Raw genomic sequence first — 25,119 nt, 5'->3', positions numbered from 1 at the left:
ATGGCCAAGAGACAGCAAGAGGCGCGCGGGACAATTACTCAGCCCCATGAAGAGAACAGTTAGAGAGTTTCTCAGCTTCGCAGGTATAGCTCCTCTTCCACGAAGCCTTTATTAAATCAGAGATGCGAATGTTTGTTTGTAGCTGACCGGAAAATTCTGAACTCTTGAATGTAACATAAGACATGCCAGGACCCAGAGCGTGTATCAGAAATTAACTTTCTGACTCAAAGACAGATCCCTTCCACATGTCTTTACTTAACTGAATCCAGTATCAGGGCTTGCAGTAAATCTTGCCTTCACATCACAGCACTGATGCGGCCGTGGTGAGCCGTCTGAGGGAGGGGTATGTGCACAGCCTCTCAGGTTCACTGAAGTCGGACACCAGGGACTGTAAGCATGGCTCCGACAGATGTTATTTGTCACCTTAAAATTGTGAGATTGGCCTAAGCGTCCAATCTAGAGGCCCTTTCAGCCATGGACTCTGAGCTCCACTCGAGAGAGGGCCACATGTTCGGAGCCTTTGCTAGGCTTAAGATCTCTCATGTCTCTCTCTGTGCGTACAGTTCTTTGTAACTAGCTTCATAACAAAGTGAAAGCTGCTGCTCAGTGGGGCTCTCTGTATTAACTTCATCAGGAAAAGCTCACCCATCCTGCCTCAAGTAGTTGGGCCAGAGAAGTCACCCCTTCTTTAGGGAATGACTGCCAGTGTCAACAATAGAAACAGTTACCGGCTGCCTGGTTTCAAACTCATGAGGACCCCACGCGTGTGGCAGAACAGAATGTGGTGGGCCTAGAACCTCCCATCTTCTGAATCGCTGTCAAGCACGGTAACCGGTGTACCGCCCAGGACTTCCTCCCCACAGTAAGACATACTCTGGGTGCCCCTCAGACCCATCCCTAAGCTGATTAGTTAGAAGCTTAACTTCCTTGAAGACTCAAACGATGCTGGGACGGAGGCATCCACGCTTGTTTCAGATGATGCGCAAAGTGAGGCTTGGAGAAATCAAGTTCCCTGAAATGTATGTCCCTGGGAAATGAGCTCGCCGGACTCACTGTCATGGGTCGATGGCGGCTCATCACGACCCCAACAGGGCAGAGCAGATGGTCCCTGGGTGTTTCTAGACTACGATTCTTGGCAGGAGTAGAGACCCTCATCTTTCTTCCCTGGGCTGGTGGTTTCAAACGGCTGACCTGGCACCCCTGTCCCCAGCTCAGGGCTCTTCATAGGTGAGACTCCACAGTGGGAGCCCAAGTCTAAGTCAGAGGTGGGCAATTGGTACTCCTAAGCTAACCTGGGATACAGATCCACTTGGCCCAAGCTGGGTTTGTCAACATTTAGAAATAATTGCCTGAATTTTATTTAAAACTGCAAATTCCCTACTCTTCGTGGAAGCTGCAGGAACTGGAAGCATAGAGTATGCGTGACCACAAGGAGCTGAAGCCAAGGAACTAACACTTCCTTCAGACAAGACCTGGATTCTCCAGTTTGCCACAGTCCCCACCATTCCCTAATGCCTACACTGGGGCAGCTTCACTCACTTACCTCCCGCTGGGCCCTGTAAGCATCTGTGTTTGTAAGCATCTGGCCATGCACTCAGACACTGGAGGAGGTCTCTGTACACAACTTTTCTGAGTGCTACCAAGGACACCTGACCTGTTCCAACTCCCAAGTACTTACGTGGCTTAATGGAAACTGAGCTGCTTCAGCTCCATTGACAAAACCTAAGCAGGTCCAGAATATCCCTCAACCACAGGCCCAGCTGAAAGGGCTCCATTCCTGGCAGTCAGGCTGGGTACTTACTGTCATATCTGAAGGTGACACTGTGCAGCCCACTGTTTCTGCTGGCCGGCCCCACTCCCTGTAGGAGAACGAGAGAACAGGATGCAGAGTGAAGCCAATTTGCTTTTCCAGCACAAATCCCCACCGAGTCAGACCACGCGTAACATAACAGAGGCCCCAGCCAGTCGCTGAGTGCTAAGCAGGCGTCTGTCCACAGCTCTCTCCAAACTCCCTGCTCCCAGGGGCTTCCCAGCCACGGCCACGGGGAGCGCGAGCTAGTACTTGCCCTAAGACAATAGGCACAGGCTGTGTGGGGGTTAAATCAGAACTGGCGAACAGTAAAACTGGGAGAGGGGCCAAGGGCTGCCAGTCGGAGCCCTTCCAGTTCGATCGGCTTTCAGAACTGATTGGTTATAAAAGTCGCCCACCAGACGCCCTCATCCGGCCGAACGCTCTATTAAGCTGCAACAGATAGGCAGGTCCTCAAGCCCAAGGAGACGGGAATGTGTGTGAAAATAAGCCGTTACTTTTAATGAGAACATTCTTCACTGTATCCCAAGCCATAAGCATCCCGACGAACGGCTTGGGATACATGGAGCGGGCCATAAAAGAAAAAGGAAAAAAAAGGAGACTTTAAAAGGTCTCACTTCTACCTCTTGGCCCTGTGGCCGCTCACCATCTGTGTTCTTAATAGCAGGGCTAACAACCGGGCCAGACTTCCCACTTTAATTACAGCATCCAGAGAGGGAGGCGAGGAGGCTTCCTCCCTCCCACCAGCAGGGCCTGGCTCAGCCCACTCCACCTCCCCAATCCATCACAGGAAAGAGCAGCGACAGGTCTACTGCCTCCCACACGCTGAGCTGACCGGGCTGTTCCCGGCATCATCTGTAAGGGGCCCTTCGCCGTGACGTGCACCCTTCCCCAAAAGATGTGAATTCTGCAGTGCTGAACGATAGGAAAGTATTCTAACCGCATAGCTGAAGTTTCCACACAACAAAGGGGATGTTGGGGAAACCATATGCCGGCAATTGTTCACCGAGACACAATGTACAGAACACTTCTGAGGGAGCCCCAACAACGCTGCATCCATATGCTGTTCACGCCGCTTACCCTCCCCCACGCCCCCTGGGCAGGCCCGCCCACCGAAACCGGATCCTGGGCTCCCAGGGCCCAGACAGCACAGCTGTGCAGAGAAGAGGGGCGCACGGGGCTCTCAAGGACGGTGCAGAAGCAGGGGTAACATGGCCTACACCAATGTGGCCCACCACTCCCTTCCCACCGGGAGCACCGCCCTGCCCTACAGCACCCCCTTCCACCTATTCTTCACTCATACACACAGACACAGACACACACACACACACACACTCACTCACTCACTCACTGTCTCTCTCTGGAGTACCTCCTTACATCCATTCTTCACACACACACACACACACACACACACACACACACACACACACACTATTTCCAGAATTCCTCACCTGAACTGAAACACTTAGGAAAGTGTTGTCACCTTATTAAAATTCTAAGAGCTTCCCAAACTCTCTTTAGGGACCAGGCCACAGACTGTGCAACCAGATGGCCGAGACCGCGAGAACTGAAACAGGCAGGAAGCCAGGGAGGAGATAATCCAATCCCCCCACAACCTTATGGCAATGTCAAAGACCCAAGCTCAAGACCCCCTAAATCACACCCTTCCTGCCTCACAAATCCCCCATGACGCGGCTAGAGAAACGGATTCATACATTACTGTGACCCAGGAAGAGTCGGACACGGAGGAAAGCCAAACAGGCCTGCCCTTGTGGACCGAGAGAGCATGGTGCTCACTGCCTCTTGCACACAGTGCCTGGGCCTGAGAACCGTACACCCAGGACACAGTCAGGCCTCACCACTGCAGCCAGCTCAGGCTCCCCAAGAACTCCCGCTTAGGTGGGAAAACAAAACACCGGAGCCGGAGCAGGGGTGTTAAGTGCCAGCCATGAATAAGCTTTCCATACCAAAGTAAGAGCTGAGCATGGGTCAATGAAAGGCAGACACCAGGAGCTTTAGCAGAGGGAATAAATGGGCTGGAATGGGGAGGAAGAGGCAGCAGTGTGGGAGGAAGACCAAAAAATGGAATCTAGAGGCCAAGGCTGCCTCAGTCCTTCCACCCACTAGCTGGTAACCAAGGGCAAGCTTCATCACTCCACTGGGTCTTTTTAATAAGAGAACTTACACAACTGGGGGGGGCGGGCTTGAGGAGGACCACACAAAACCAAGTAAGGCATGTGCTTTTCACAAACTAAAACTCGTTCTGCTGCATCGTCTGCTGAGGCGCCAAGGGGCCCTGACCAACAGCGTCCTCGCTTAGGAGATGGTCTCAGCTTTTTGTTTTGCTCTCCTTTCTCAAAAAAAAAAATTGTATTATTATTTTTAATCATTTTACTGGGGGCTCATACAACTCTTATCACAACCCATACATCAATTGAATTAGGCATGTTTGTACGCATGTTGCCCTCACTCTTTTCTAGACATTTACTTTCTATTGAGTCCTTGGTATCAGTTTTGTTTCCACCCCTCCCCCACCCTCATAACCCCGATGGACTGTACAGTATTACTTTCATCTCTCACACTTACTGCTGTCTCCCGTCCCCGATGCTTTCTGTTGTTCTTCCCCCTGGAGAGGGAGGGGTGTGTGGTTATGTGTCCATCATCGCGATCGGTTCCCCCTTCCTCGCCCCCTCCCCTCTGGTATCACTGTTCCCACTCCTGTCCCTGAATTCTGTGTGTTGTGAGCACCTATCCCTTTCGATACCTGTGTTCATGTTCCGGTCTGGTCTGAATTGAGAAGCCGCACTGGGGTCATGGTAGTGGGGGGTGAGGAAGCCTCAAGGAACCAGAGTATGTAGTGTGTTTCATTCATGCTTTACTGCACCCTGGTGACGCATCCCTTCCCTGTGGCCCCTCGGTGGTCTCCTCTCTCTTGCAAGGGGCTGTGAAATTTCACAGATGACACTTGTCGTAGGCACTGCATCCTGAGGAGGCGCTGCTGAGAGTGAGATGTGCTGAAGAGCCAGTGGTTGTCCATGGCGACTGAATGCACAGTGGCATAAAACACTGCGGTGTCCCATGACCGGCTAGGACCCAGTCTTGCATGCGTGCATTCCCAATTTTAATTTATATATTTATTAATCAGGAAGTAGATACAAGATAAAATCAGGGTCCCTCTGGAGTGTGTGGAACCCTTCAGAAGGAAGACTGTGTTTCCAGAAAGAGCACCTCTTCACCACCCACTGGGTATGTCACCTTGTCCCAAACCCCTGCAGGGCTGGGCGCCCAATGAGGGGCCTGGCCTCATGCCCTGGCTACCAGGTCCACCTCCTAACATGCAATGCTGCCGCCGCTCCTGGGCGCCACACCCTTCGCTGGCTTCCTACCACCATAACTAACTCTCCTGTCATGGACCCTGCTGCTTCCCCAGACACCCCTCCCCACCGCCCAAGCCCTCCAAGCACTGTGATACAGGGAGCCCCAGGTCACAGACAAGATCTGTTCCCAAGCCTGTCTTGAAGGCAAATGAATGTAGGTGAGATGAATAGGTTCATCCGGTCCTTAATGAGTGACAGCCACATGATTGTCTTAGTATGCGGTACATCGTTTAGCTTTCTATGCATAGAAAGTACTTCTAAACACACAAAAACACCCTGAACACAAGAACTAAGAATACATTAACAAAAGTAACTACATATACTGCTGTACCGAAGAATCTGTGTGCCTATGCAACCTTTTTTTAAAAAAAAAAAATTAAAGAAACTGTTCTTAAAACTGTTTCCAAACTTCCCACCCACTGCCGCTGAGTGGATTCCGGCTCCCAGCAGCCCTCTAGGGTGGGGTAGACCTGGCCCTGTGGGTTTCCACGGCTGTAAATCCCAGACAGAAGCAGACTGCCAGACTCATGTCTGTCTTTCTCCAACAGGCTGGCGACCTTTTGGTTAACAGTCAGTGCTTCACCATTGTCCCACTAAGGCTCCTTGAGACAGCGGAGACAGAAGGAAGACAGAAAAAGGATCCCTCTCTCCCACCTACATCGTGCAAACCCGGCGGGGCATTGGTGAGGTGCCAGCATCATAAGCTGTCCTCGTGTTGGATCCATTGGACCCCTTCTGCAACAAGTTCTCCACCACCATCACCTCCGCTTGCTACACAGGCAGCTTCTGAATCACTGGCTTAGGCGTTGGGCCTTTTCTTGCACTAAAGGTAAATACGTGTATTGGGTTAACTTTGCCTAGCCAAATTAGCGATCGCCTTTCCAAGTCAATCATTCAACTACTGTGTTACTGTCGCTTTCCTCCGCGGGGCAGACCCTTTCGCATGCACCACTGTTCTCACTGTTCTCACTTTATCCTCGGAAACATTCCGACCCCTGACCGGCTGTCTGGGACGCTGCTCCCATGGCGGTGGCTTTTCACCTCCTGTTGACCGCTTTATGACTTCCGAGCGTGATGGCTTCGCGCTTCTTTGATGTGCCAGCACGCGCATCAGATTCACGCCTCGACATGCACGTCCGGGCACGCTGAAGCCAAATACAAAGCTACACCGTCAACACCGAGTTAAAGGCAACGTAAAGCCAAGCAATGCTTTCATGGGCATCACCACGCAGTACATGTGTGTGCCTTATTTCAAACCTTTGTATCTGCCGAGGCCCCGGGCTTTATGGGAGTCTGTTCTTAAGTTGACCATCCTTCGCCTGGGGGCTGACTGTAGGGCTCAGCAGATGTCCTTCCATAAGGCCCTCCTCTTCAATTCCCCACGATGCCCTTGGGTCAACCACCTCGTAGGTGCTCCCCAGTGGGCTTCCACCTGATCTAGACACACTAAGTGGACCGCGTGTTAACTTTGTGGGAGCACAGCCACTCACCTCCACCATTTTACAGGCAGGTGACACGGCACCTTGCTGGTGAGCTGCAAAGTGGTTGTTATAAGGGCACAGGAAAAGGGGAGAGAGCAGGTCACCATCCAAGCCTGCTCACATAGCCCAGAAGGAAGAGACTCCATTCCAGGCCCCAATTCTCTGGTGTATCATGAAGACTCAGTCATAGTCCCTTGGCTCACCACAATACTTGCTTCTGCTGCCCTCAGGCTCTCAGAAATCAGCTCAGAAAGAAAGTGCTCCGGCTAGGCCACTGAGAACATGATGGTAGATGAGCGTTACCCCCTCCCCCCGCACACCCCAGCCCCACTACCGCCGCCCACAGATAAACCAAACAAACTCACTGCCGTCAAGTCAATTCTGGCTCATAGCGACCCTATAGGACAGGGTAGAACTGCCCCTGTGGGTTTCTGAGACCCCTGACCTAAACCCTGCAAGGAAGCTGAATCTACTTGACATGGCAAAGGGACTTTACAGGCATGATTAAGTTAAGGATCCTGAGATGGGGAGATTATCCTGGATAATCCACGTGGGTCCAGTGTAATCACATTAGCAAGGGTTCCCCACCCAGAGAGTAGGAATCAACCCTGCCAACCCCTTGGGTTTGCACCGGTCAGACCCATTTGTGCCACTAAATTTTTGAACTTTTGCGCACCCATCTGTTAGTTTGTCACGCCGTGGAAGCTTGCATACCAACCGTGGATGCTGGAAGCGGCCAGTAATGCACAGCCAGCAGAGCCGCCACCCATGGTAGACAGCGAAGCTTCCATACTAAGACAGGCTAGGAACATCACGTCTGGTGGAAGCAGGGGCCAGAGACCCACGGTGAGGTGGACCCATGGCGCAGCAGCTTCAATGGTGAACTCAAGCATGCACACAGGCAGGAGGGGGATGGCACAGACCAGATGACGTATTGTTCTATCGTGCAACAGCCTAGCTCTGTCTTTCTTTCTTCCGGCAACTTGTTTCAAGCAATAATAGAAAACCAAGCCACAAGGTACGTGGCGCTGCAGGGCAGATGAAACATCATCTCGAGGTGGCGACCTGCCATGTGCTGTCATCTTGTGTCCACCCCCCCCCCAAGCCCAGGGCAGCCTGACCACTGGTCACTAACTACACTCTACCCCTCCATCTTCAGGCAAATGTAGACCACGGATCCGTTGAGCAAGGGCATGAGGTGGTGTCATCTTAAGATATGGCTTCCGTGCGCTAACCTGGGGTGCATCTGGAGTGACAGATTATGGAAGAGTTCCCAATCTATCTCGTAACTCCCAGCTCTCTCACGTCCCACTGTGTGGCCCTGGGTGCGTTCTGGAACCTCTCTGGAACCTCATTTCCTCAAACATTCTAGAAAGGCCTGGTGTGAGGCCTGCGTGAGAAAAGATTTATCAAGGGCTCAGCACAGCAGCCGACATGGTATAAATTCAGAAAGCGTTCTATCGTCATGCCCAAGCGCCTGCTCTAATCATTACAGACAGGGCTGTGGTAATAAGCCTACTTACAAGTGGATACAACTCTCCCTGCCAACTATCACGATCCGAATTCTACCTTGCAAGTCTGGATAGAGCAGAGGTTGTACACTGGTGCAGACAGGAGCTGGAGGCACAGGGAATCCAGGACGGATGGTACCTTCAGGACCAGGGGGTGTGAGGGGCGATACTGGGAGGGTAGAGGGTGAGTGGGTTGGAAAGAGGGAACCGATTACAAGGATCTACATGTGACCTCCTCCCTAGGGGATGGACAACAGAAAAGGGGGTGAAGGAAGACGCCGGACAGTGCAAAATATGACTAAATAATAATTTATAAATTATCAAGGGCTCATGAGGGAGGGGGAGCGGGGAGGGAGGGGGAAAAAAGAGGACCTGATGCAAAGGGCTTAAGTGGAGAGCCAATGCTTTGAAAATGATGAGGGCAAAGAATGTACAGATGTGCTTTATACAATTGATGTATGTATATGTATGGATTGTGATAAGAGTTGTATGAGTCCCTAATAAAATGTTTAGAAAAACAAGTGGATACAACTCACTGCCAGAGTCAGTGCTGACTCCCAGCAGCCCACTGTGGGTTTCCCAGATTCTAACTGCTTATGGGAGTAGAAAGTTCAGTCTTTCTCCTGGGGAGTGGCTGGTGGTTTCGAACTGCTGACCCTGTGATTGCAGTCCAACTTGTAACCACTACACCACCAGGGCTCTCCTACCACATGGATATAGGAGGTTCCCAGGGAAGGCATTTATCTGTCTCCATTTGAGGGCCAGGGGAGGGAGCAGAAGGGACTGACCACCAGACTAATGTGTTTTGTAGTCTACCACAGTGGGGCTGCAGCTGCCTTCCACGAGGGCACATTGTGCCCTCCTGCCTCTCTAGACACATAGTCCTGGGCCTGGCACACAGTAAGCTCTTGATAAATTTCCTTTTCTGCTTCAAGAAATGAATGCATGGACTTTGCAGGTGCCGCCGCCTGAATATGTAGTCTTGGCTGGTCCTGTTGCGTCCAGCCATGATCAACCCTACTGTGTTTTTCGACATAGCCATCGCCGGCGAGCCCCTCGACCATGTCTCTTTCGAGCTGTTTGCAGACAAAGTTCCATAGACGGCAGAAACCCTGCCGCTCTGAGCACTGGGGAGAAAGGTTTTAGTTACAAAGGTTCCTGCTTCCACAGAATCCTTCCAGGGTTTATGTGCCAGGGTGGTGACTTCACACGCCATAATGGCACTGGTGGCAAGTCCATCTATGGAGAGAAATTTGAACATGAGAACTTCATCCTGAAGCACACGGGTCCTGGCATCCTGTCTATGGCAAATGCTGGGCCCGATACGAACGGTTCCCAGGTTTTCATCTGCACGGCTAAGACTGAATGGTTGGATGGCAAGCACATGGTCTTCTGTAAGGTGAAAGAAGGCATGAACAGTGTGGAAGCCATGGAGCGTTGTGGGTCCAAGAATGGCAAGACCAGCAAGAAGATCACCATTGCTGACTGTGACAACTCTAATTAAATTTGATCTGAATTTTCTGTTTTATCTTAACCACCAGACCATTCCGTTGCAGCAGCACTAGAAAACCCAGACTGGCCCGGCAATAGGAACCAAGAATTACAAGGTGATTTATGCCCTTTAAATTGAAGTTCACAACTGACAGGGTGCAGCAGATGAGGCAATTTACAAAGCTGACCCAGAGCAGCCCCACCCAATAAAATCCCTTCTCCAGGAAATAGTCCTGAGCTTATAGCTACTGCGCAGTTTTGATATTTAATGAGCTGACAATTAAGAATACTTGTTTGTTCCTTGTTACTCAGAAACCATAAATGCCAATACTGTGGCCTGGGGGTGCCAAATGCTTAAGTTAATTAGCCACCCCCATTTGCTCAGTATGATAGCATTTAATTTGTTCTCAACTGAGTGGGAGCAGAGAGGCCTGGGTGCCCGGAGCCCTGCTTTGAAATTCCTTTGACCAGTCCAGGGTGACCGGAGATGAAAGCACAAAGTGGGACAGTGGTGGAGAAAACGCCTTTTTCTCAGGAAGGAGTGAGGAGACAAAAAGGGGGTAACTCAGTGCACTAAAGGAATCAAATTCAAAAGGAGGAATAAAAACAACCACCAGCATGCTCGGGCCATATGGCAAGGAGTCCTGGACACAAGCAGCCACCAGGTGGGGACCCCATCAAAACTAAAAACACCCTGAAGCCTGAAGCCCTCAGGCCAATTAGGTTAGGCAGGACGGCTGTGGATGAGGCAATCAGACAGCCAATTTCCTGAGGGGCTCCTGGGGAGTCTAAACCATAGGAAGATACCAACTTCCTGAACGATTTCTAATCCATTTGCACAATAATGTGAAATGCCATGGGGTGGGAGGGAGGCTGGGGTCCATGAGATGATGCACAGGGGTTAGGCGCTGGACTTCTAACCCAAAGGTTGGCAGTATGAACACACCTAGGGTGCCTTGTAAGAGAGGCCTGACAATCTACCCCCGGAAAAACAGCCATTGAAGACCCGTGGGACCAGACCCGCTGTGACACACATGGGTCAGCATGAGTCACCCCACGCCCCGGTGGAAGGCAGACTATTCTCACGTCAACTCAACACAGCTTGCCATGATCACAGCCTCACTGAGCAGAGTTTGGGGGGAAAGGGCTGGTATCTGGTACATTGTTCTTTCTCATCAGATGTGCAGGGAGGGGGGTTTTGTCTTTTTAAGGGGCACCTGGTGACTACTCGAAGCCAAAGTCAGCTCCCCCGTCTGGCTTTCTGTATTTGGAAACTTTGGCTTTCCGTCTTCCCCATCTTGGATTTCCTGCGAGGCAGATAAGCATACACAGCGGGCAGCTCCGGGGGCCTCGGTGCGCAGCTCAAGATTCATACTGTGTGTGCCTAGGACGTGGGCAACTCCAGGCAAAACACAGGCTGGTGATACCCTGTGCAGGGTGCAGGTCAGACGACTTCATACACGAAGACTTAACTTCGGTTCAAACCTTTAACTTAGAAAAAAAAAAAAGTCGGCAGAGGCTGAGAGAAACCCCAGGTGATGTAAGCGGAAGAGAATGCTGGCGAACCCCAGACATAAGGGAACTACATCATGAAGCCAACCTGGGCCTGGATCTATTCAAGACATTCATTCCCTCCACATTCCCAGGAGCAGTTCTCTCTGGCCCACTATCCACAAGCAAAGGACTTCAGAAGCAGAGGATACCAGCAGCCAGATTTGGGGCGATGAGGCCTTGGGGGTGTCTAGCAGAGAATGCACAAGCCCTGGGGTGCTGGTTCCTGCCAGCAATTACCACGTTGGCCCAAAGAGACCCAGAGATCTTAAGCTAATTAGAGAGATTTGCTCGGGGAGGTAGGAAATCACTACTCCAGAGCACTGCCTGTGCACCAGACCAGAGCCCTAATCATGATTCATCTCTGACATGTTGCTAATCAGCACACACATGTTCCTAATTTCACGCTCTCCCCAAAGGAAAGCTGAAGGGACAATTGTTTCTGAGCTGTAACATGGAGCCCACGGACCCCAAGTTGCTGGGCTTGGTCTTAGGACCCGAGAGCTCTGCATTTACATCCAAGCAGCCTCTCGCCATCTCAATCCCAGCGCCTACGCCCAAAGGGATCCACACACTACCCCTCCAGCACCGTTCTGCGGGGACACTGCGCCAGCTGTTGCTTGTTTTTTGTTTTGTTTTCTTTTTTGAGCTGTTGCTTGTTGCTCAGGCAGCTTGTCTGCCAGGCGAAGGCGGCAAACTCCAAAGTCCACGCTCCCTGCTGTCGACTCCACCCCAAGTCAAAGCAACCCTAGAGCACAGGGCAGAACTGCCTTTGTGGGTTTCCAAGATGGCAAATCTTAGGGAACAGAAAGCCTCCTCTTTCTCCTGCAGACCAGCTGGTGGTTTCGAACTGCTGACCTTGAAGAAAGCAGCCCAGTTCATAACCCACTATGCCACCAGGGCTCCTTAGATGATATTTAATGCATTTTAAAATGCCTTTCCCCACTCCAGACACTATGGTTTTCTTATTGCTTTAGCAGCTGGAACATACAAAGGCAGTTAAAGCCCAGACACACACACACACACACACACACACACACACACACGAGACTTTCTAGCTGTGTTTTCAAAACAAAACCAGGCTCTGCAGTCTCCGTGGTTTGAACAAAGAAAGGGAAAAAAAAAAAGCCCAAGTACTTTTCCAATTAGTCGCAACGGATCTGGGCTGTGCATTCTTCACCGGCTGATACTCACAAATAGACAGGGCCGTTCCACTTTTCCAATTCTCAAAACACTTTTAAAAGCAAGCTATAAAACATGCCTCCGGACGGGCAGCCAACCCTTCCCCAAGGGCGGTGCACATCACTCCCAGTCACTCAGAGGAAAACTGCACACTGGAGAATTGGCAACCCTGAGGTAGCAGTCAGCCCCGTCTGTAAATTAAAAGGCACATCCAGACAGCTCGCAGACAGATAAACTGGTGCTCTGTGGACACCAAACACCCACCCCGCGAATTAGCTACCAGGGGGCTCTCACTTCCTAAAGGTGCAGTTTGTCCAAACACTCCCCTCCCCAAGTCCAAGAGCGCACCTTCCTAGGAGAGCAAAATAGTGATTAGACAGGAGAGGAAAACTTGATGCTATATGATTTTGTTATGCCTAAGCTCAGAGGAAATGTTCGGATCAAAACAAAACTAGGAATAAAGAGCCCAGGACCACACAGAGAGCGGTGCACACAGGCTGAATGGTGGTGCACAGCGCTGTGCCGGCTTCAAATGCGGTTTCCCAGGCTGCAGCCCCGGTCTCCACGTACTGTATCACATCTGGAATTTTGCTTTTACAGCACAAATGCCTGAAGAGGGCTGGGGGGGTGTGACGTTGCCATGGGGACCCAACCTCCTCCAGCCAGGCAGGCAAGGCCCCTAGAGTGCTCGACACATGTGCTTCCATCGAGGTGGATTTTACATATTTGGGAATTATGGAAGGCCAGCCACCCTTTTTACGTTTTAGTGCTAATCGAAACATCCAGGGCACGCCAGAAAGCAAGGCGACCCCTTCTGTCACCTATTAAGTCTGTCCACGTGGTGGTCTTGGGCAGGGAAGAAGTCTCCTTAAAATAACAGTGGGAAGCAGCAAGTCAGCATTAGGCCCCTTTTCAAACATTATTTGCACCATCCCCCACCCCTCACTCCCAAATCCCTAGGAGGGAGCTGGACTGCCAGCTTCTGTATCCCCAAGTGGAGCCTGGTGGCGTTGTGGGATAAGGACTGGTGGCTAACAGCAAGGCCGGTTGGTGGTTCAAAGCCACCGGCTGCCTCAAGTTACAATGACGAGGTGGCCTGCTCTCTTAAGCCTTACAATGTCGGAAATTCTAAGAGCAGTTCTGGTCTGTCCTGTAGGGTTGCTATGGCTTAGAATGGACTCGGTGATTGGGAGTGTTGCAGACAGATAACCCAGTGAGTCACTTGCTCATAGCAACCTCAGAGAAAGGGGCTGGCCCCGCTACCCTGAAGGCCCCGATCCCATAATCCCCAGGGCCAAGTCACCGGTGCAGTCTCTGCTGAAGGACTGACTGGTCAATCAGAGGTCTTGAGGAAAGCCTTACCGGCGACTTTTAGATAGTTTCTGGAGCCCTCTGGGGAAGATTATGTGAAACATTTGTCAATTTCTCTCAAAAACCTTCCTGGCCCAATTCCCTGAGTTCAGAGAGCTCCTGAGACCAAAGACACCGCTTATCAACGAGGGCAGGCATCTGGGCACCTCACTTCCCTGGGGTGCAACTCATCCAACTGACCCTTTGAGGTGTGGACTCAAGTGTCCCCACCACAACACAACATGGTCCCCTGAAGTTGGCCATCCACCGCCGTCACCGCCATCATCCCGCTAATTCCAACCTTCACACTCAGGCAAGAACCCTGGGTTGGGCAAACCCCATCAGTTTTGCCCAGTATGTTCCCAGCGGAAGCAAACGTCACCTTTTTAACCTCCACCTGCCTCTCTGCAAGGGCTGACCTTTCCAAGAGATGTGGGGTGCTTCTCCAGATGACGCTTACCCCACAGGGCCTCACGGATTCCCCCCCCCCCCCCCCCCCGACCTAAAAGTCCCTTTGAGATGCGGCTGAGGTTTGTGAGCACCTGTGTGCCCTGACACACTGCGTGCCTTCCCTTAAAAAACACAAACCCTCCAGGAAGTCAGCAGCCCTGGCTCCAGGTGTTAACACTTAGCACATCCTGCCGGCCCCCTCCCACTACAGGCTGGCCGGCTGGGAGCCGGACACAGCAATTAGGCCCTTCCAGGGCTGGGCGCCTTTGTCCCCTTTGTCCCCTCTCTAACATCATTAGTGCCTGACTTCCTGTGCAGAACGGGCCTCCCGGGGGGCAATCGCCGGCTGACCGGGGCAGGGCGCTAGACTGCCTTTGTCAAATGTTAACAAGCATGTGAAGCAGGCTCTCCTCCCCCAGCCCAGGCCCACCCCTCCTTCCACCTCAGCCTGCACCAAACGCTCCCGGGCCATTCCCTACAGGGCGGCCTCTGCCCCGGGTTGTGGGAATCTGGCTTCCTGGAGCCACCCTCGACCTCAGGTACAGGGGTGCACTGTGCCACGGTGGAGGCCAGCAGGGGACCCTGGCTATACACCCCCCCCAGCACAGGTGTGCCAATGGGTGACCCACAGACCTGTTCAAGGTGTGAGGGCTTGCTAAAGGTTGAGGCACATCGTGAGCTGTTCGGTAAGATCTGAAAATGGGGGGAGTGAGTCCCTGCAGACCTGTAATCCGAGGATCATGTTCCCTCAAGTCAGCAATCCTCTACCCACCAGGGGCCAGGTCACTAAAATCCTCGTCTCTCCCAAGATGGGGCGGCGATGGGGGCCAGTCCTCAGCTTTTGATTTAGGGGCACAGGTGTCTGAGACCTTCACTGAAGCTTTGATACCTGTGAACACCTGCACACTCACAAGCAAGCCATTGAGTTTGAAGAGGGGCCCTGATGGGGTAGTGGCTACACACTGAGGTGCTAAGGACAAGGTCAGCAGTTCGAATACATCAAGTGCTCCAGGGGAGCTAGCTGGGTCTTTCTACTCTGGAAAACAGTTGCCCTCTCGGAGAGCCACAGGGGCAGTTTGACTCTGCCCTCTAGGGTCGCTATGAGTGGGAACTGACTCAATGTCAGGGAGTTTAGTTTTTGAGTTTTCAAAACCTCTACAGCACACCCATGGTCCCTTACCTGCCTGCCTTAAAGTCCCCTCCCCTAAATCACATCACATGGGGCAGACAAAGGCCACCAGGTCTGTCTCAGTAGATCCAAGGTGCACTTGGGTGATCAAAAACAAAATTCACACGGGGTTCTGAATGAATGCCTTTCCGGGTGCTTGCTAGCACTTGGTCACCGAATACTGTGTCCCAACAACTCGACCGACCAAGGAGCAGCAGACAGGGCAGACGTTTTGGCATGTCGTAGCCTATCTGAGGCAGACACTTGTCTCAGCTTTCAGATGCCAGTCCAGTTAGTGCCTTTGAACTAGGAAAAATCAAACTACTTACTTGTGGCCGACTCCTTTGTTTGGGCCACTGAATGGGGGAGGGAGAGACTGCACCCCAGCAGGGGGAAAACAGCTGACTTCCCTGTCCTTTCTCCTGCTTTTGCTGGGGAGTGTTTGCCATCAACACAGAAAATGAGGTTAGGTTTTGGATACATTAAAAAATATTTGCTCAAGAGTATCTGGGGGGAGGAGGCAGGGATCATCTAAATGCTGGTTTTCCAAAAGGGAGCTAGTCTATGGCTTAGACTCCAGATATACCCAAGTTCCTTCAGACTTCAAAGGGAAGATGTTGGTACACAGCAGGGAGAGAGGACACCACGGCTTACACTACACCTCCCCCCCATCAATTGGTCATGAAAGTTAGACGTTTCAGTGGGTGAATAATTTTAACATTAGTTCGGATTTTTACTTTAGGCCAAACTAATCTTTAAAATTGGAAAGCAACTGGAAGGATACATTCAGAAATTAATGACCCCTGTAAGTTTACACCCCCCAATTCTTGGACGGAAGTCAACAGTCTGCCCTTAAAACTTGAAGCAATAAATCTGGAAGACTCTCTTAATTTCCCAATGATGCCACATGGAATTCGCATGAAAGCCCATGGACTCAGGCACACGTGCACATGCTCTCTCTCTCTCTCTCTCTCTCTCTCTCCACACACACACACACACACACACACACACACACACACACACACACACACACTTTAAGTAACCCTGTGACTTAAGCCTGGAAGTGGCTGTTTTGCCAAGATGTCTTGGGCTTGTAATTTCCTTGAACAACTAAAATATTCATCTGAGAAAAGAGGGCAAAGAATGATGCAGAGCCAAGCCGTCTGTGGCTTGGTGGACCTGAGGGGTGTGTGAAGGGTCGGCGGTGGGGAAGCACACAGTTCCCTGGAATAGCGGCCTTCGGCTGGGTTTGAGCTGTCGATCACAGCGCAAGTTCACTGTGAGGCAGGCAATGCAGCTGGAAGAACAGGGAGGAAGGAGCAGGCTCGCTTCTGTGTCAGAGCCTGAGACCTGAAGACACTGGGTCTGCGGAGGGCTGTGGCCTGCAGCCTGAATCCGCTGCTTCATTTTGAGCCTTAAGCTAGGCAACCCTCCTGAGTCCCACACTTCTGAACTACCAGAGTGACCGAGACGATTCTGAGAAAGCAGGGGAGGGTGGGCTAACTTGCATCCACACAGAGGTCTAGGGAACTTGGCCTAGGCGTGTCCTTCCCAGAAAAAGGCAGACAGATGAAGGGCAAAGATCACTTCTGTCTTCTTCCCTTTCCCAGCCCCTAAGACCAAGACAGACAGTCCCAAGGACTGTCGCTGCAAATGTGTATCAATGACCTTTGGAAGAAAAGAGCTGAAGATCGCTCCCAAGTATTGAGCACATCGATGGGCAGTGGGTTGGGTTTGGCACGGAAGGATGAAGCTTCTCCTGAATGTTGGTTTAGTAAAGACAAGGCTGGCTATTCCTGTGAAGAGCTACAGCCTCGGCCATTCGCAGAGGCAGTTCTTCCCCATCCTGTAGAGTGAGTAGGAGTTAGCACTGACTGGGGTGGGTGGCAGGGAGATTGGTTTGGTGATGTTCCTCACACACGGATGGCATGCCCATCCTCCCTTTCCCACCTGTCTTCTCTTTGCCGCAAATGCCAAAAGAAATCTCTCTTCACTGCTCTAACTCTGTGATAACTTGGTGCCCCGAGGAAGGGGCCCTGAAAGCGGGGTACTGTTTTCCAAGGGGGCTGAAACAAGGGGGAATCCGTGTGGCCTGCTTGCCCCATAAAGCTTCCCACCGAGAAATAGTCGCTGAATCAAAGCAACATGGCAGACATAAATTAGAGGCCGAATGGTTGGTTCCTCAGTTAGTGTGAAACACAGGCTTATCAAAAAACATTTAAGAAAGAAAGAAAAGAGTGATGTTGGGGGAGGGGGGAGCGAAGAGGAAGGGGGGGAAGAAAAATGAGCTGACACTAGGAACCCAAGTGGAAGGCGAATTTTGAGAATGATGAGGGCAATGAATGTATAAGGGTGCTTTACACAATTGATGTATGTATAGATTGTGATAAGAGGTATGAGCCCCAATAAAATGATTTTTAAAAAAGAATAAACAAATCTGTCTTGGAAAAAAAAAAAGAAAAAGGTGATGTTACTGTTCTGGAGTGTCAAATCGATTCCCATTCATTGTGGGCCTGTGTGATGATGCCAAATGGGCCCAGGTAAGTATTATTTAGGGGGGAGGGGATGGACAGAGAGCCAGTGTGTGCAGTCCCAGCAAGAGGAGAGTACACAGCCAGAAGGGTGGGGCTGGGGTCCCCTCCCCAGCTGCCCGCTCAGGGTGAGTTACTCAGTGATACCCAGAGGGGGACTTCCCAGGATTGAGCGTTCACATTTCCAGGGAAAAGTATAGACTGTTCTTTTGAAGACAGCTTTGTTGTTTTTGTAAATATAAGTTCAAAGCAAACAAAAAAAATTTTAAATGCAGGGAAGGATGAAACAATTCTCCCAAACCTCCCTCCTGCTTTTGCAGACTCTCTGAAATGGTCCCTACCGCAAGGATCACGGAGACGTTCGCCTTGACCTCTGTGAGCTTCTGGTGTGCAGACGATTTGCTCTGGATTAATCGCCACAAGCACACAGGTCCCTTTGGGAAGGAGGACCCTGGTGGCATACTGGTCACACGCTGGGCTGCTAACCGCAGTCTGCAGTTTGAAACCACCAGCAGCTCTGAGGGAGAAAACGGGCTTTCTTGAGGCGTCGAAGACTGGGAAACCCACAGGACAGTTCTAGCCCGTCCTCCAGGATCGATGTGAGTTGTACTGACTGGATGGCAGTGAGTGTTTCAGGAGAAAGGATCGTGCGAAATGTGGGCTGCATGAAGGTCAAGAGCCCTGGTAGCATAGAGGGCTACACAATGGGTTGCTAATCACAAGACCAGTGGTTCGAGCCCGAGAGCTGCTCCCTGGGACAAAGCAGAGGCTGTCCACTGTAAAGATGCAGTCTCAGAAACCCAAAGCAGGGTCCCGAGGAGTGAGGATGGGCTTGGAGGCAGTGAGTTCTGAGTATGGGGGTGAACAGGGGCCCTGCAGGTAAGATGGTTAAGGATGCTGACCAAATGTTTGACCTTTGCCCCCACTGCTCCCACACAGATTACAGCCCCTGGGGCCTATTCCATTGGTCATGTGGGGGCACTCTGGTCAAAATGGACTGTTAGCGCCTAACAACCACACAGGGGTCAATAACAGGACCCTAAGGGTGAGAGGCATAGGACCACTGGGCCAGCTGCCTTCTAAGAAACCAAACCCACTGCCTAGAGTCAATTCTGACTCACAGAAAGGGACCTTCTGAGGCACAGCAGAACTGCTCTGGAGGGTCAGAGAGGCTGTACGTTTTCGTGGGGCAGACAGCCCTTAGGAACAGTGGGTGGGCTCAAACAGCTAATCTTGGGGTCAGTGGCCCAATGCTCAATCCATCTCGCAACCAGGGCTCCTTCACTAGCATGCTGTCTCGCAGGCCTGTTCACCTGTCCTAAAGCTGGTGTGTGTGCAGGAAAAGGGTAACAGGACCAACGTGTCAGCAAGGCTTGCCAGCGTGCTCTGCACACGTGTTGGTAGCATTTCATTAGGCCGCTTACTGATTTGGACGTCCTGATGTTTGTTCTGCAGGATAACCAAATCATTCTAATTCATCCTACATGTTTAAGAACAATACACAAACTCCCGGGGGTCCTATGATTAGCTGACTGGACTCAGGGGAATAACAAATGAAAACAAAACCTAAAAACTCACTTTGCCATCAAGCAGATTCTGACTAATGGCGACAGGGTAGAATTGCCCACTGTGGGTTTCCTAGACTAACTTTTCATGGGAGTAGAAAGCCCTGTCTTTCTCTCAAGGAGCAGCTGGTGGTTTCAAACTACTGATCTTGCAGTTAGCAGCCCAAGGCATAACCACGACATCACCAGGGCCCAAGAGGAACTGGAGAGCCCAGGCAGTGGACCAACAGTGGCCTCCCGCAGCACAGCCATCAATCACACCCCTGCTCTGGGGACTATAAACGCACCAACTCTTCTCTCCAGACGGCTGGGAGCACACCAGCTTGGGCTGATACTGGAGGGCAGGCTGAGCAGGTGAAACAATGCACCAGTAGAAACTGCTTCAATTCCGTGCTGTGACGAGAATCACCCCACAGACAGAACACCCCAAGGTAGAGAAGCGAAAGAGCTCCACCTGGAAGCATTAGCCAAAATCTCAAAAGTAGTCATCAGTTGTACTCTGAGGCTCTCTCCTCATTTCTTCATGACAAACCTCAGCCAATGGACCAGAATTTAAAAACTAGACGTCTCGGGGGCTTGAACTAGGCTTCGCAAAGGCAAGGCCATTTGGAGTGAATGAGGAAAAGTCTAAAACGTGATTCCTGCCTCCAATTCCGTTTGGGAAACGAAGCTAAAAGACTTGAACAGGCTGGAGTACGAGGTATTACCCCTGACAGAATGGGCATGCTCAGGTGTGTAACTGAGCTCCAAGTGCACCACATTACAGGGAAGTACAAGCTACAAGACAAGCTCACCAGAGAGGGGTCTTCACAGGGGCAGCGGGGCTCCAGCTGGACCTTCCAAAGGTCTACAACAAGTACCAGGTCATCTGACAAGCTGCCCACGTGAGGTCTCACAAGTTTGGGTGTGGGTGGATGAAGGGGGAGGAGGAGGGTCATTTCTAGCAGACATGGATGTGTGGGCACGAGTGGCCACTGTATAGCCTGTTACGGGGAACTGGCCCCCCACTCCTCGGGGTGATGCAAAACCTTCCTCCACAGACATAACAAAGGCTCTGGCAACCCCTGAGTGGAGGACCCAGCACCCTGGCCTCTGCCATGCTGAACACCTGGTATGAAAGGATGAGCCGCGCTACAGGGCTGGGGATGGGCAAGAGGTGAATCTTAGAATCAGCAAGACGCAAGAAAGAATCCAAAGGTGGGTGCACCTGGATTCGGTATCCAGGCGCTGGGCGCTCCTAAGTCAGGAGAAGGGGCTCTGACCAGGGCCTGGGGGTGAAGAATGAGCAGGGACAATAAAAGAGCCACTTCAAAGGATGAACCAAAAGGAGGAGAGAGTTGAATCAAAGGCAAGAGACAAACCCCAGGGTTTGGAGACTAGAGGTGCCAATAACAAACCAGGAGACCAGCTCTGGGGTCTCAGTACACACCCTCATGTCTTCAAGGGGGGCTGACTCCCTGCCCCCAGTACAGCGGGAAGGTATTCAAGAAGACAGGAAAAGCCCTGGCCACCACCCATTCCCAGGTTCATTTTCTTCCCTTCTGTGTTGCACGGTGTCACTAACTCTTGGCGAGATGACAGCCCTCTGGGGCCCTGCACCCCAGGGGGGGCTGCACCAGTGTTTCTCTACACACAAACACCCCCACCCCCACCACCCAGACAGACACCAACAACCCGCGTATCTCACACAACCTTAACTTGTCCATCTGCACCCGGGTGGGGCTTACAAATGCGAAGGAGACAAATTACCTTGTTTAGCTTTGAGCAAAAATTTGCATCAGGGTTCCTAAAGATCAGAATCCCTACAGGTGATCTCTTACAATCCGGCACTGGTCCCGGGAAAGACGCTAAGAAGCACAGTGGTGCACTCTGTACACTTCAGGACAGGGTCCCGGGTGACGCATTGGGGGGGAGCTCAGGGTCCAGAGAGCACAGGACAGCCCTCCAATCTCCCCGTGTTATGGATGAGAACCCTGAGGCCCGCCCCAAGGCACAGTGCTCCCCACCATCTGCTCAGCACTCCCCAGTCCGGCCAACTGTTAGCTAGTAAAGGCTTTCTTTCTTGCAGATTTGGAAACACTGCTTTGATGGTGGAGGGAGGGGTGTGGAGAGCAGAGGACACACCCCAAGTTCTAAACTGGATCATCTTTGTATTTGAACCATTCCCAACCAACTGGCCCAAACGCTTTCCTTCAGAATAACTGACCATTTTCATGAGCAACTTATTTCACAGGTGGAACTGAAGTTTGTCAGATCATTTCTGATGCTATCAGGCAGGCACAAAATATCCAAGGAAACCCACGGGGGCCCAAACCTGTGAAAACGGGCCAGAGTGTGAGTGTCCTCTCGTCCCAGAGGCCTTCTTCTGGACACTTCTCAACCTGGTCACCACTGGACAGGGCCCATGCAAATCTGTATCACTGCAGGTCAACTCTGGCTTTGTGGCTCCCACCATCTTTCACAAGAGTGGGGGTGTGGGGAACTGCCGGAGAGGGACCCGGAGGCAATGATACTTGAGTTACCTCAGAGAGGTGGCAAACAGAAATCATACACCTTTGGGAGCTTGTTTCCAAGACACTCAGGTCAGGTCTGGAGACAGTACCGTTGTAGGAAACGGTCACGACTGCCCTGGTTGGATGTCGTTTATCACTAATTAACTTTACTGGATCGCGGCTGTCTGATAGATAGTACTATGGCCCTCATAACCTAACCACAGCAACCCGGGGTGTCACTGAGGCAAGTCTGTTTCACAAGCACAACTTGTAAACGGAATTTTAAACACAAATGAAGCCAGAGCAAACACCAGTTTGAAAGGATTCCTGCAGCCTTACAGGTCCCGGAGGCAGAAGGTGCCTCTTCGCCTCATCTTTATCAAAGAGCGACAGTGAACCCTTATGCAATGCTCCCCCCTGCCCCCACCAGGAGGAACCTCACACCAACAGCCGAGTCGACGGGTGCAGTTTCTTGGCAAACATTGAGCTTCTGGATAGGTCTCTCTAGGAAGAAAGCAAACACTTCTCTGGTGAGGGAAAGTCGGGCTCAGTCTGCTCTGGAACACTACCAACTGGTCAGAATCTGCATGGAGGTCAGCAGGAGAACCCTGCCTGGTGGAGAGAGTAGAGGTGACTGACAGGACCAGGCAGCACCCCTTGTCCCCACAGCCCACCCCACAATCCTCAGCTCTCACAGGCACCCAAAAAACCCCAACCAAACTCAGTGCCATCCACTCCATGTTGACTCACATGACCCTATAGGACAGGGTAGAACTGCCCTGTGAGTTTCCAAGATTATTGATGGGCGTAGAAAGACTGTCTATCTCCCAGAGAGCAGCTGGTGGTTTCAAACTGCTGACTGTGGATCGAGGCCCCCATGCGTAACCACTACACTATCAGGGCTTCTTACCTTACATCTACAGTGAGCAGAAAATGTGATCTCCAAAGAGGACAACACACCTACCTTTCTCTTCCCCATTCCTTAAAAAAAATTTTTTTTAAACCCTTCATGAACTCTTAGCACCTTTCAAAGGCTTCAAGAGAGAAATCAAGGGTCCTCAACTCAGCACCATCTCTTTAAAAAATGTCTCCTTCAAATACAAAAGCACAGTACTTATAAACAAAGGAGTCATTTTGGTTTGTACTTGGAAACATGGGAGCCAATACATTCCTCCAGGGATTTCAGGGTAAGCGTTTTATAAAAACAGTGTCCAGATGTGCTTTAAAAATGAGTCTGTTCTTTTTTCTTTTTTGGGGGGGGGGCAGTGAGGAGACAAAGGGAGGGGCAAGCATTTTATTAAAAATGGAAAAGGTTATTAGATTTTCTTGGCAAGCACACAAACCTGCGCTCCACTGACAATACCAAGTAGTGGGGGACATCCGGGCTCAAGAGGAGAGGCCTGGTGGAGACAGGACAAACTGACCACGGGGTCCCAGCCTTGGGTGGCCTCTAACTTTCATCATGTACGGAATGGCAGATGGTTCTACCTGGTGTTGATGAACGGAGGGAGGGAGGGAGCCTAGGGGATCTCCGAAGGATTCAACTCTCAAGGCACAGTGAGAATCCAGTCCTTTCCTATTGAACCGGCTGCTCCAAGGACAGCCCTTCATTTAAAGTAATATCACATCCTGGGCTTAACCTGGAACTGTGCTGAGATTTCCAGCCACCTCGACCCCGTGAGTTCATTCTCTGCATCCTAAGTTACAGAGAGATTTAAACAGCCAGCCGGTTTGGCCTTTCCCCTTCATTTTCAGAAGGAGCTTGGTGCTAGCTCTGGGTGATGGAAGGAAATGAGTGTTTCGCCCAAAACAGAAATGCAGGTACACAGTCAGCCATAAATTATGAATAAAAAGATAATCCTAATAATAGTTTACATTATCTCATACCAAAGTTTATATGAGCAACTAAGCCTCCTTTCAAAGCAGAGCAGCTGCTGGTACGGCGCAGGAAGATGGTATGTCAAAAATCTGACCTACCTTCCAGTTTGTTTAACTCTGCTGTCAGCCACTGCTTCCTCCCAGCTACCTGGGGAGGGGGGAGGGGGGAAGGGGCACTCTTTGAAGTGTTTTGCTTACAAGGGCCTTATCCCCTCAGTTCCTGGGCATTTCAGACAGCCCAAAACAACCCCCTCAATTCCCTGAGAGTAAGCAAGGCACCCATGGAGGAGCAGCCCTGGTGCCGTTAGGAGCAAGCACCTTCCAAGGGCAGGCTCCCCCCTGGAGCCTCCAGTACCCACCCTCCATCAGAAGTTCACAGGTGGCTCTGTCAAGGCCTCAATCTGATCCCCAAGGCCTCATCCACTCCTGAAATTGTGGCTTCCTACTTAAAAAAAGAAAGGTATTGACAAGTCTACTGTATTTCAATTCAGAGCCCCTGTGTGTGACACAGTACAACTGCGCTCCCCAGGACTTCCGTGGCTTTGCCCATCACCAGGCATTTCTTCCGGGTTCCAAGCATGTCTAACCTTTCAGTTAGCCGCCGGATTCCCACCAAAAGTCCTAACTGTGTGAGCCGGCAATCTGTAACCAGCAGCGTCAGGCAGACAGAGGGCACAGAGCTGGGTGGTGTCTATCGCTAGGCCATAGGGTGGGGCTGAGGGTGACTGAGGTGGGGCCACCTGCCCAGGGCAGGTGGTGCCCAAGTGGGAGGGAGACACCTGTGTTGCTGAGAGTAGGCGGTGGGGCGGTGGGGGGGGGAGATCTTCTGGAAGTGGCCAGAACCGGAACCTGGTGTTACGCCTGGAGTCACTTGGCATGAAAACATTTCTGCACCTCCAGGTGCCGTGACACAGGAAAGTTAGCCAGGCACCAGAACATGCGGGGGCCGTCCCTGCTGCTTATTTATTTCCTCTTTGGAAATGTCACAAATATGAGGCCCCTTTCAAGATGTTCTCACTCACCAACATCTGTCTGCAACGGTGGCCGAAGCTTCCACTGCCCCAGGGAAGACTGAGGAGGGAGTCCCAGGGAGGCCACTCTTGTCTCCACCTCTGCCAAAAAGCACACGGCTGCCCGCTCAATGAGCCCAGATGGCGGCCCTTGGGCGACATAAAGGACAGGCCACTGAGCCCAGTGTTTTGTTGGTGGAGAACATCAGCCGCAGGCCACTAAGGAGGGGCTTCCGAATCAGGGAGCACTGGCAAAGGTGCCCAGGAGGGCT

At 51.5% G+C, this 25,119-nt stretch overlaps 1 protein-coding gene across 2 annotated transcripts in view; it reads right to left on the bottom strand.

Moving 5' to 3' along the window:
- IL17RD (interleukin 17 receptor D) overlaps positions 1 to 25,119 on the bottom strand; it is an 81,649-nt gene that overhangs the window by 31,458 nt on the left and 25,072 nt on the right. For both annotated transcript variants that reach the window (XM_075550008.1, XM_075550007.1), the window contains exon 2: positions 1,802 to 1,859. In XM_075550008.1, coding sequence (XP_075406123.1) covers positions 1,802 to 1,859 — 58 coding nt within the window. The remainder of the gene's footprint in view (positions 1 to 1,801; positions 1,860 to 25,119) is intronic.

This window comes from Tenrec ecaudatus, chromosome 5 (genome assembly GCF_050624435.1).
Source record: "Tenrec ecaudatus isolate mTenEca1 chromosome 5, mTenEca1.hap1, whole genome shotgun sequence".
NCBI classification, from domain to species: Eukaryota; Metazoa; Chordata; class Mammalia; order Afrosoricida; family Tenrecidae; genus Tenrec; species Tenrec ecaudatus.
The sequence above is the reverse complement of the archived record's forward strand: the minus strand, read 5'-3'. Positions and strand labels throughout refer to the sequence as shown.